At 40.0% G+C, this 12,749-nt stretch overlaps 1 protein-coding gene across 3 annotated transcripts in view; it reads right to left on the bottom strand.

Annotated features, from left to right (window-relative positions):
* kank4 (KN motif and ankyrin repeat domains 4) overlaps nucleotides 1–12,749 on the bottom strand; it is a 74,217-nt gene that overhangs the window by 5,073 nt on the left and 56,395 nt on the right. For all 3 annotated transcript variants that reach the window (XM_071486131.1, XM_071486129.1, XM_071486130.1), the window contains exons 4-9: nucleotides 10,217–10,310; nucleotides 6,656–6,931; nucleotides 4,537–4,621; nucleotides 3,893–4,112; nucleotides 3,582–3,724; nucleotides 2,915–3,115 (exon numbers count right to left, since the gene is read on the bottom strand). In XM_071486131.1, coding sequence (XP_071342232.1) covers nucleotides 2,915–3,115; nucleotides 3,582–3,724; nucleotides 3,893–4,112; nucleotides 4,537–4,621; nucleotides 6,656–6,931; nucleotides 10,217–10,310 — 1,019 coding nt within the window. The remainder of the gene's footprint in view (nucleotides 1–2,914; nucleotides 3,116–3,581; nucleotides 3,725–3,892; nucleotides 4,113–4,536; nucleotides 4,622–6,655; nucleotides 6,932–10,216; nucleotides 10,311–12,749) is intronic.

Here is a 12,749-nt window from a genome sequence, read left to right on the forward strand (position 1 = left end):
TCATCCATTTATTCATACTGTGTTGACCTATAATGAGTTGGTAAGCTTTTCTTGATGGCTATTTGTGCTATGCTTCCTGACACACTGTGTACGCTACCTTTGTGTCGATTTGTTATCGTTTGATAGTTACTGTAGTGGTTTGAGTCCAGGACAGACTGTTAGAGTAGAGTTGAAAAATGTGACACTAAGGGTGCTGCGTGATGTGCTGATCAAAGGCTAGTTTGCAGGAAGACAGTAACATGGTGAGCATCTCCATGTTCACATAGCCATGTTTGTTGGGGGGGTACAAGACACATATTGGCCAAATGATGAGATTTTGGCTTTGGGTCATGAGCTGTTTTCTTTTTTTTTCAAACTTTCCGCACACTTCTTTCATCAGTCCACACTTCGTTCCAGGACTCTACCAGTTTCCTTCTGCTTGATTTTGCAAACTGCAGCCTGGCCTTTCTGTTTCTGAGGTTTACCCTCAGTTGGGATCTTATGGTGAATCCTCTGAAGTTAAAGTCATGTCAAGTCTTCTCTTGCTCATTCACAAGGAAACGGGTATGCCTACGACATTGATCCCAACCCCTCTATGACTTGCTGTGCAGTCATAAAGGTTTTTCTTCACCATTTCTTCAATCATTTTTTAGTCCTCCACAAGACTTCAAATGTACCCAGCTATTGATTTTGGCAAACCAGCTTCCTTTGATATCTCTCAGATAGATTTTTTTTAGCCTCATTATTATCCTCTTCATTGGCATGGTCACCTCTTTACTGCTCTTACTGACAAACAACTCCACCCCCACATCTAGATGGCAACTCTCAACTCTCAGTCAACTCAAAGCTAAGTGTGAGCTCTTTTATGCAAGAACTAAGGTTGAGATGACACAGCTGCCCATGAAACATTAAGCAACCAATTATTTTTGAGCCCTTGTACTTTGGGCACTACATGTTAAACACACAGTATCTTAAACACAGTTATTTCAATTTTGACATAAACAGATAATTAAACGTGATAGTTGATACTTCAATGTTGTATCCATCATTTCATTTATTTAGTAAATGAACCGCAAAGACTGAAGAACAAGAAATAGGTAATTGGTCTGGATGGTATATATTTATAGCCAGTATCCTCAATTGCAAACCTTTTATCAGTGGCTTGTTCCCATTCCCTTTCCATTTAGTTGTGTCTGCCCTGCAGTCATATATAGTAATATGACTGCCAAGCATTTTTTTGTCCATCATATAAAAGCAATACAATGGATTTTAATAGAATGTATCAAGCTTTTGGAAGATCTGTTTATTGGCCACTCTTAACAGCTAAAAGCACTGACATAAATCATTTGCTCTGGTGCTCAGTACTTTAGCAACATATATCAGATGATACAATCCAACTGGCAATAACCAAAAACTGATATCTTAGCAATTATCAGAGAGGTGAAACCATATTTGTGTCCCCGTGGATAATATTCTTCCTGCCAACACACCTCTCCAGAATGCAATCTCTTGCAAGCTCATCTCTTTATAGTTTAAGATGGGTTGTGTGCTTGACAGAGACGTCAGTTAAGACTATAAATGTTCACGGCTGAGTAAACTGGTAATGTTCTATATTGTTGTTTGTAACTTCCTGCATCTTTCTTACCGCGTGTCTTGGTGTTTTCCATATATTCTTTTCATCAAAGGCTTCAGATTTGACATTAACCAGAGCAGACAAGGCTGGATACTGAGAGAGACATCTTGTCTCATGGGGATGCAGATGCCTAAGAACAGTGTGAATGCTCTGTCTTATACTCTGTGTGAATTTCATCAACCTGTTAAAGAAACAGCTTGACTTGCTTGCATGTAATTTAAAATGGCTTGCCAGAGCTGCTTATTTCCTCATTTTCTAGAGGATGTTTGTCCCTTACTGTCCCTAAATATAGTGTGTGCTCATTTGTCATGGCAAACAAGCTACCTGAGGCATATGGTTGACTGACAGGATGAGCCAGACAGGTTTTGTTGAACAGGGACGAGTGAAATTTTTATGAATTAGAATCGGAGCCCACAGGTGGATGCAGGTGTGAAGGTGGGGCTTATGAAATGTTACATGAGCAGCAGCAGTGTTGCAACAGTGTTCACAGGATTTTTTGCAAAGGAAAAGTCTGTGACCTTTCCCCCCAACTCTACACCTCAGGCTGCAACAATCCAGAGGAGTGAATCAATATAGTATGTGTCGGCCAGGCACCAGCCATTGTATGCCTGTACCTACCTTTACTGACCACCTAACACTGAGCGCAGGGGTAGCCTAATATCTAGTGACACATCTACACTGTGTGAACTAGGCCTAGGAGCCGTGTGACCAATCATGTAGAACAAGCAGCAAATAAGTACCTATTGATATGAAGCGGTGATCCCTGACATCTCTGGAAGGAATTCACTTAAGATTAAGCCAAAGGCAGCACACACAGTCTTTCTTGCCACTTGTTCCATGTTTAAATTAGCTTCTGTTGGGGTTAGACGTGACTCCATATTGAACCAATTTTTTTGCCCAAAGGGAGCACCTCTTGATTTGTCTCTGTAGTTTTATATATGTAGTATTAAAACACAGGTCTGGTTGGGCTGTGTTGCTATTTACACAACACTGTGATACATTTTTAACCCGACAACACACTAAGGCAACAGTTCACCCATGGGACTGCATGCTTAAACATCAGTGGAGCCACACTGTTTATGCAGTAGGCGAAGTATAGATATGTACATTGGTGAAAGCCAATAAATTTATGTCCAGTTACAAGACCTAATATGTCAGACTGGATGGGACGTCACAGAGGGCATCTCTCCTTTGAAATGTGTAATTTCTAAAGTGTATTGGATGAGAGGTGAAACATCTGGATTTTACAACAGTCCAGTTGACAGTGTAATTTAAACTTTACAGCGTAACACCGTACTGTACCTTGTCTCTGAGGCTGGTGTCACAGCGACCTGTCTCCAGCAGCAGACGAGCGATGTGCGTGTGTCCGTGTTCACTGGCGCACATCAGGGCCGTAGATCCCTCGCGGTCCTGGGCATTTACATCCGCGCCGCAGCTCAGGAGCAGCTTCACCATGGCAACACGGCCATGGCTCACTGCGAGCATAAGCGCTGTCTGGCCTGCCTAGAAAAAGCGAGCAAGAAACACAGAGAATTAGAAGCAAACAGTGACAGGGCATGTGTGAGGGGGAGATTAAGAGATATATGAAGACAGATGCAGGGTGAGGGATGAGGGAGTGAAAGAAGGATAGAAGGATAGAAGACTAAACTTGTGAGCTCCTGTGACCTCAGTACGCTTGTCTAACCTTTAACTGCTATTTTTTGTTGTTTATCAAATCAGTTTGTTTTCCACTAGATGAGAGAAAACAGCTGATGTTATGTGTATCCCTGTAAAGTGACCCACTTATAAAAATGTTCCAGCATCCCCTGATTTCCCCAGAGGATTGATTAAATTCCCATACTAACTGTGCCTGAAATTCAACTTCTTTGACAACAACAACAGCTCATAAAATACAGGAAGTCCTTTGGTATTCAGCCCATAATCATAGCAGGGAGCCCATTACTAGGTGTGAGTATATACTGTATGATACCTGTCTGGATCGAGCATTGACATCTCCCAGTCTCAGCAGTTGCTGTGCCACCTCCAGATCATCAGGGCTCTCAGCAGCTGTTAGTGCAGCTAGCATCACTGGAGTATAGCCTGCCTTGTTCACATTGTCTATCTCACATAGACCTGAACACACACACACACACACACACACACACAAACAGTGTGTAAGAGACATTTTGTGCAGTGTTACATCACCTAATCTAGCCAGTATCTCATCTTTAGTTTAATGTCTGTATTTATGCTCATCTTTAAATCCAGCTGTGATTGCAGCTGTGTGTATTTGCCTCTCACCTGTATCCAGCAGCAGTTTGACCACAGAGAAGTTTGAGTGCGACACGCTGTAGTGGAGGGCCATATTCCCGTTACCATCTGTCAAGTTGACGACATATGGTAGGAGAGTGGGCGTGGTCAAGCCCACTTGTCGCAGGTATAATGTGACTGTGTCGGCCTGCGAGTCTTTCTGACTGGACACCTTGAACCACTCCTGGTAGAGCACCACTAAAACCTGACGCTGCAGAGAGAGGAAGGAGATAAAAGATATAAATGAAAAAGCCATCGGTGGCAGCAATTTTATTGTTCCCAGAAAACATCAGTTTTTTTTTTGTTTTGGTTGTTGAGTACTTTGCATTTTCAGCCAGAGGAAAAGCACTGTAGACCATATTATTTCACATTATCCTATACATTGAAGTCAGAAAGCTCTATCAGAACATCAGGATTTTCCATAAACAAATTTCTTTTCATTTTATTCTGTTTCAGAAGCTAAATTGAGAAAGAGAAGAGAGAACCATTTTTACAGCATAAAAGACACATGAAAGCCTGGAGGACATGAACATGAACTTTGCAGTCAAATCAGTGTGGATTCAAAAAAGTAGAGAGATTTATTGCCCACAGTTTTAAAGAATGGAAACAACAGATCCTTACAAAGAAATCCTTACCATTTCTTTATCTGGGGATGAAACCTCTTCCATACGGTCCTTTACATAGAGGCAAGCATCTATAAACCCTTTGTCAACTTTCTCCCTGAAAACAAACACCAGACGACACAGTAAGGAGCACTCTTTTATGGCCCATCTTAGACAAAATTTTAAATATTTTTCCACATCTGCTCTTTCCATTGTTTTCGTTTCAGGTTTAATGTGGAAATACCATCAAGTCTGGATAACTGATGGCCAAGAGACGTTTACTTTGGTTCTTGTGTAAATTCTGCCTGGGATGAAAACAAAAGATAAAAGATGCCTTGCAGGGCTTGCACAGCTCACACACATGCACACACCCATCAGTCAACAGTGTGACACATTGATAGCACATGCAAACCTTGATGGTAACAGTTAACACTGATTCACTGCCCCGTATCCACCAAGCACTCATACCGCTCATTCATCACCATCGGTCATACTGTACATCTCATGCAGCACTAAGCCTGGGTGGGTCACAGTGTGTACTGTACCACTGTGTGTCCTCCAGCTGTAACACACACACACATACATGCCCAAGCACAGACACACGCACACATACACACACATTAGAATGATCAGACCGGTGCTGAGTGATGGCTTAATATAACTCCTGCTTTCTCCCAGAGGCCCCATCTACTATCTGGGCCTGCGGCCCTAAGCCCTGTCCACATATCTGAGACTGATAAGTGATCTTTTAGTGACAGGGAGGACAACACTGCCGGTTATTTGCTTATTATCCCAGGTCCCCGGCACTTCAGGCAATGAAGTGTGAATGTGTGTCTGGGTGTCTGCCTGAGACTTCTATTAGAGTGAGAGCAGTTTATACTTAAGTGTGTAGGAACAAGTTGTGTGTGTGTGTGTGTGTGAAGCTTTCATTGAAGTGTATGTGAAAAAAGTGTGCATTTAGTGTGTATGTGTATAAAACAGAGGCTTATAGTGTGTGAGTGTTGACAGCGAGTCTTTGCAAGATATCAAGAGGGAGGCAGGGATGTATGAGAGTGTAAGTAGGTATGAGTGTGTGTTAACTGGATTTCTGTATGGCTGTCTGTGTGTGTGAGGCCCACTGTAATATTGAAGCGTCAATCAGCACCTGTCCCACACAAAGTATATGGGCTGCAGCTGGACACAAAACAAAGCACTCACTTGTGCTTTCCCAGCATCACTGTCATCTTTATGGCTGTATTGTAAGGGAGCTGGTTGTATCATGCTTTAATTATATTGCCCAAAGTATATGTATTTACATTCTGTCATTTACTTTATAGTGTGATGATGGTGGGAGGGTCCATCTCGTTTTATTACTGAATATGAGACTATTATGTGCCATTGCCATGTCTACATTCTTTTATTTACTGTGAAAGGGAGCAGCAATCGCAGCTTCGTATATATGTAAATATACTATATGTTGGAGATGATGGGTCTGTCTCAGTACCTACAGTAGCATTCTTGAACACTTTAGTGCACATTCATGCAATGAAACATGCCAACACACAACACTTAAGTCCATTTATGTGCACCACTAAGCTAGTTTTAGGAGCGACATTAATCAACAGACACAGCAGAGGTTGAAGCTGGATTCAGCATGAATGCTATAATTCATGTCCACACACTACAAAGTTATGGTAGAACCTCCACAGATGGTTATTACATAATTTTAACAATCTCCTCTTCTCAATTTCTTAATGACACTGATAAAATATGACACTGTCAACATAAATTTTAAACATCATATCCTTTCTAATGTATTAAATTCTATTTTCTGGAAATATATTCCTTCTTTAAACATTTTATCAGATGGAAATAATAAATAAATATCATATTATGTCTTGTTTATATACAGTATACCCATATGCTCCTAGATAACTTGAGTTAGAATAATTGGTGTATTTAATGTAGACGCTCCTCTTAGTTCCTGAATGTGTGTTTGGTCATCTGATTGTAACTATAATTAACTAAATACGGGATTTCCTTGTTAAATTGTGAGCTTGGAGACCCCATGTGGTATCTCTGTAGCTGCCGTGCAACATGCATAAACTTCTGGCTACAGTGTAACCACTAAATGCACAGCTATGATATGAGCTCTGCTGCCTGCCTCACTCACCCTTCAGCCTGCTCCTCCTGCAGCTCCTGGCTGCTCTCTGGATCCAGCAGGCTTATTTCAACCCCCTTCTCTTCAGCCACAGCACCTCCTCCCTCAGCCCCCTTAGAGACCTCTGCATCCTTTCCCGGGATTTCTGCTGCCTCCTCAGGCTTCTCTGGTGGTTGAGGCTCCTTCTCCTTTTCCTTCTCCACTTCTGGCTCTGAGCTGTCTTCCTCCTCTGCCTCCACCTTTGTTTTCTCATCTCCACTGGACTCTTCGCTGGATGTCGTCTCATATCTGGAAGAGGACATAAACAAGTGTGCATTTGCACTAATTTCAGCATAGACACCAAAATTATCCAAATTATACCATCTGTGGTGATGCTTTTGCATACTCTAGCCTCTTTTTAATGACTGGAGGTGGCATTCCTAACTAAACAAATATAAATTTGTAATTGTGTGTATATAAACATTAGACACCTACACAAGCAGCCACATCAATGAAACACCTAAGCAGCTAAAACGAATATGAAAGCAGTAAAGTAAACTTTGGCCAAGGCTGGATAAATACTAACAGGTAATCCCCTCTGGACCTCAAACATGACATAAGAAAGATGCTTGTGTAATGCAACTTTGGCTTAAATAACCAAAATATCCTTCAACCAGTTAAACATATACATAAAAATCCATAGGTATGTTTGCACACTCACATATGAAACCTTTGAATAAAACACAACCTTGTTCACTGATGAAGGCTGATGATATATTTAGAATGCAGGTTGCCAGCGTGTGTGTTTGTGTGTGGGTGTGGGCAGGTGGGTGATCATTGGGGTGTATCATGAAGGCACCTCTATGAGGCCAGTGATCAGATAAGTCTTATACTGAATGCCACTGATTCATGCTTATTTGTAGACACACACAGACATGGAGACCACAAGACGCGTTCAGGGGCCACAACATTCCCTGGATTCCAGAGGAGCTCAAGGGAGAGCAAAGATAGGGTGGACCATCCAAAGAGAAGAAACACAAACAGCAGCCCACTTCCTTGTGTGGGCAGAAGCCTAAAGATAGTCTGAGACAATATTGTTGTCTGACATTTGTCTCATTATGAATAACATCTGTTCAATTTTGTCTGGAATCGAGCAGTGTAACATAGAAATGGAGACATGTTTATTTCCTAGAGCAAGGGCTCAAAGTGCAAAAAAGAGACAAACTAGATGTGGGCCGTCCTTGGGCAGCTCTTTGCAATACCACTGATAATTTGCTATTTGTTCTGGAGAATGATTATGTTTGCAGATCATTCTGAAGCAGGAAGGGAGGAATAGTCCTCATCACAACACTGCACTGAAAAAACAAAGCAAAAACGAGCCGGTCATAAAACAGTGAAGCTCAGAAATGCAAGAACAGAATCGTGGGAATAAAACAAATCTCTTAATGGCTGCTATTTCCATGAAATATAGGAGGTAATACAACCCAGACATTTCAGCCACAAGTTTCCATATAAGTGATGAGGAATATTGGACATGTTGCGCAGAGAAGTAAATGCATGATTAGATGTGTACATGGACACTATAAATTGTCTGTTTAATTATTTTTAATAATTGATAATTGATAGAAGACAAAATAAATACAAAATAAATAAATATCAAACAGTTGTTTGTTTGTTTTTTTCAATTCAATAAATAATTATAGTAAGTCTATTAAAGTAAATATTATTTGTGTATTTGTTTACTCTCACAACCCATTACTTTGGTGGCTCCCATCCCTTTTGGCACATAACCCTTTATTAAAAAGCGATCTTTGGGTTATGACCATATCCACCAGAGAATGATTTTTTTTTTCCTGTTTTATTTGAATATTATTTTAATAATTTGAGTGGCCTGAAGATGGAAATACATGGTAATTCTCAATAACAAAAAGAGAGGGAAAAGATTAGAGGAATGTCTGAAAAATTAAACAGAATTTTGTGTACTTTGAATACTACACTAATACTACTTGTCCTGTTAATTGTCACGGGACCCCTAACATTTCTCCTGTGGCCCCTGGAGGGGTCACAACCCTCAGGTTTGGAACCAGTATTAGATGTCCCTTCACAAAACAAAAAATATATATAAACTGAAAAATCCCCCCAAAGAAAAAGCTGACTAATGTCTTGGCTGCTGTAGATTTGACAAAGAGGTAGATCAGTGTCAAGCCCCATGCGCGCAGCTGAGGCAATTACTATGTGTGGATGTGTGTGTGCAGCTGTGTATGTTTTTTATTTGTCTACAAATGTGTCCGTTCATTAATGTCTACACTGTGAGGATGGAGGTCTGCCTGCACAGTCACATTGCAGACAAAATCCATCTTTATTTTAGGGCTAGACTTGGCTTTAGTTAGCTATACACTTAGTTTAGGGATAGCGTTAGCCACGGTTATGATGTAAGGTTAGGGAAAGCATCCAGGGAATTTTTGTCAGTCAGTACAATGTCCTCACAAGTTTCAAAAACACATGTGTGTGTCTTTGTGTATACAGGTGCTTCATGTTATAACTGCAACACCAGCCACGTAACTATATCAGACCGGCCAGAAAGAATAATCTCCCTGCCTAGATACATACCTTTGTTCTTCCAACCACTACCATCTGCTTTCTTAAAACTCATCAGCTTACACACTAACCCACAGTGCATCCAGCACCTTCAAATGCTGGCATAAGCACACTTGTGCAGAGCACTGAGGTATCATCAACACCGAAAAAATATGCACACACTTGCAATAGTGGGGCTCCAATGACTAGCAGCATAAAGTACATGTGTGAAACAAACCTGGATTTAGTTCACAGTTAGTGTGGTCAAACTCTGATGAACAATGAGAAAGCTGTGATACTCGGATAACTGAAAAATAGTTAAAATGTGAATGCTTCATCATTAACTAATAGACTGTTAATTTCTATCTTGAACTTTTGAAATGAATGGCCCACAACTCTTATGCTGCCTGAGAATATGTGACTATGCAATAATTCACAAACTAATTTACGAATTGAAATGAAGAATATTACTGCCTGAAAATCCAATGACACCTACAGTGTGCATGTCTGAGAAAAAGATTGGCTGATTATAGCTCATGTGCAAATGAAATGGATTCTGTACTTTTATTGAGTGTGTGACCACCTGGATTTAAGTAGTCACAAATATTCAAAGCGATTGATTGCTCCCAGTGTTGCTCTTTTTATAGAAAAACCAAATATCTGTTATATTTGTCTATGTGACAAACTCCTCTTCACAAGATTACCTGGTGTCATTGTGTGGTTAACTGGCTAATGTGACTCATTCCACTTTGCACAATTAAATCTAATGCAGAAAAGTTATTTCAGATAGGTAATCCCCAGAATTTTGTAGTTGAATCTGGAAGAAAATAGAATATTACATGTAATTACTCTGCCATGATGTCCAAAAAATATGTCCATGGGTAAATTTCCCTGGAGAAATAAAGAGTCATAAAACATGCACAGACACAAATAAAAATGCACTAAAGCACTCTGCAGCCCACATAAACATATTAATGACTTACAGATTGGATGCTGATTAAAAAAAGAAGATTTTACCCTCCATTCACCCCAACAAACTTCAGGTTTTTCTTGGCTCCCTTATTCCCCTGCTTGTCAGCAACACCATTTTTCTTCATAATAGATTTGAGACCTGGTAAAGAGGAAGATGAGAGAGAGAGAGAAAGAGCGAGAGAGGGAGGAAACAAGGAAAAGGGAGGAAAAGAAAAATGTATTAGGCTTTAGTGGAAGATGGGTGTGTATGTTTTTATGTATTGTCTGTGTGTGTACAGCAAATTAATCTAATACAAAAAAGCCTCATACCTAAACACAAAATACAGTATGATTTGGTGAGTGTCTCATTGGAGCGTTTTTAGCTCTGCCACCTGCACCATTAAGGTGTGGTTATGCTAAGGTAATTAAACTGAAAGCTATAGATAATACTGGAGACCTCAAGCCATGGCTAGATGAATGCAGTTTGACAGTAGTTCCTACCATACTTGCAACTTCTCTGGAGGACAACACAAGATGAGTGCAAAATGTAGAGACAGATTCAAGGAAAAACCTGAGCAAATGAGTGGAGAATGGACATGAGGGGGTCACCCGGTGGCTTGAGGAATATGAAAATTATGTGAATCATATTCTATGGCCTTCACACTTACTAAATCTAAACCCAACTTAACGCTTATAGGGGATTTTGCACCCACCAAATAAGGGAAGAATTGGGTTCATTTCTCCAGTGAAGTTACAGAAACTTTCAATGCCAAGCAGCACTGAAGTTGTTCTGGTGACCCAACAGCTTACAATGCTTGTAAATGTAAATATTACTGTAACAACTAGCACTGTGATTGAACAGCCTCTATAAAAGCTTGTCTACTCAACCACAGATACTGTATGCAGCCACTGTTGTTCTCTCTTAAAAACACATAAAATTTATAAAGAAGCAATGCATTTTGTCAAGCATAAGTAGTTTGTAGAAAGTCTATAGGCAGTAAGTAAAAGTAACACACCATACTAGTAATGGTAGCTGAGGCATTAATAGTTTGCACATGTTGACTGTATTTGTTCATGCTTGTGTATTTGTTTGCCGACTTGTTTCTGTGTGTAGTCATATAAATGTCAGAGCATTGTCAGACTGTATGATATTGAAGAACCTCTGGCTGCAATTACAAGCTTAAGTATAGCTCGTCAAGTCGTGTGGAATCCCTGTGTTGGCAGAAAAAGGGGAAGCGTGGGCCACATCTGTATACTCCATACAAAGAAAACAATAAAACCAATGTGAACAGCACCACACTGTCAAGAAAAATGACTTTTTGTAATCAGAGTGACTTTTCTTAGTAAGATAGTTAACAGACAGTGATTTTATTTTAGGAAGATGCAAATATAATACAATGACAATTAGACTAAAAATTAGTTTTCTATGAATAGCGACCAAGTCAATTGAATATTACAGTTATTTTGGCACTACAAATATAGTTCAGGACCATACGAATTATTTCCAGTGCAATGTACACAGGTCAGGATTACAGGGCTTATTGACAACATACAACCTTGACATTGTCAAGCTCACTTATGTATGTAACGACCAAATAATTGATTCTGCATGGGCTCCTTTGCTGACTCCCCTTGGCTCTAAGCCCAGTATGGCTGTCTTAGTTGTGCCTGACAGCAGACATGGTGCAGAGGCTCTGTAATGTTTTATGCAAGGACATAAGGATGTGGCTTTGAGCCAAAATTCACTGGCTGAATAGACAGAAGCGACCACCATCTAGGAAGAATGATGCTTTCAGATCCAGTATCTCTCAGGAGATAGCAGCAGGCCGCAGGGAGAGGGGAGGTTTAGAATATATTTGGTATGTGAATACATCTTCTTACTAACTTCTATAAATAAAACAATGGTGTGATTTAACCTTCCCTCAGTTCGTCAGAGATACTTCACTCGTCTGTACAAATCTCCAAAGCTTAAATCCAGTCTCTGATGACTAGGACGCGTGAGAGTTTTCAATGTGATAGTAGTGGTTTCTGTTTCCAATATATGTAGAAGATGAACATTAGTGTAATTTGAGGTCAAAGAAGTCAGACTGGGAATCTCAAATGTCAAAGATGTAGACAGCAACCCCAAAAATAGTGTCAGTCTTGTAAGAACACCCATGTATGTGTATATATATATATATATATATATATATATATATATATATATATATATATATACTTAAAAGCACATTTGTATACTGTACTCCCAACACTGAACTTAAAATGAACTGAACATAAAATATGTGTGTGATAGCAGAGTGACTGTATTCCAGCTCCCGTGCCAGAAACAGAACAGCGGGACATCAAGGGAGAGAAGAAAGACATCGTCTGTTTGATGTGTGTTTGTGAGGGTCTGTGCTTGAGTGCCCATTCAACTGTGTACTGTAAGTAAGTGCTTATACGAATAAATGCACTACCCTGTATGAGTTTGTGTGGGTTTGTTATACTGTGTGAAGTTTGATGTGCTCTTGGAGGTCATCAAACCATGTAATCACCAGTTCTTATAACATTTGTATTTCCACCCTATTGCATATAGACAACCAAAGATGAGAGCATAATA

Source organism: Trachinotus anak, unplaced genomic scaffold (assembly GCF_046630095.1).
Source record: "Trachinotus anak isolate AG129_WGS33_773 ecotype Australia unplaced genomic scaffold, CSIRO_AGI_Tana_v1 ptg000010l, whole genome shotgun sequence".
NCBI lineage: Eukaryota > Metazoa > Chordata > Actinopteri > Carangiformes > Carangidae > Trachinotus > Trachinotus anak.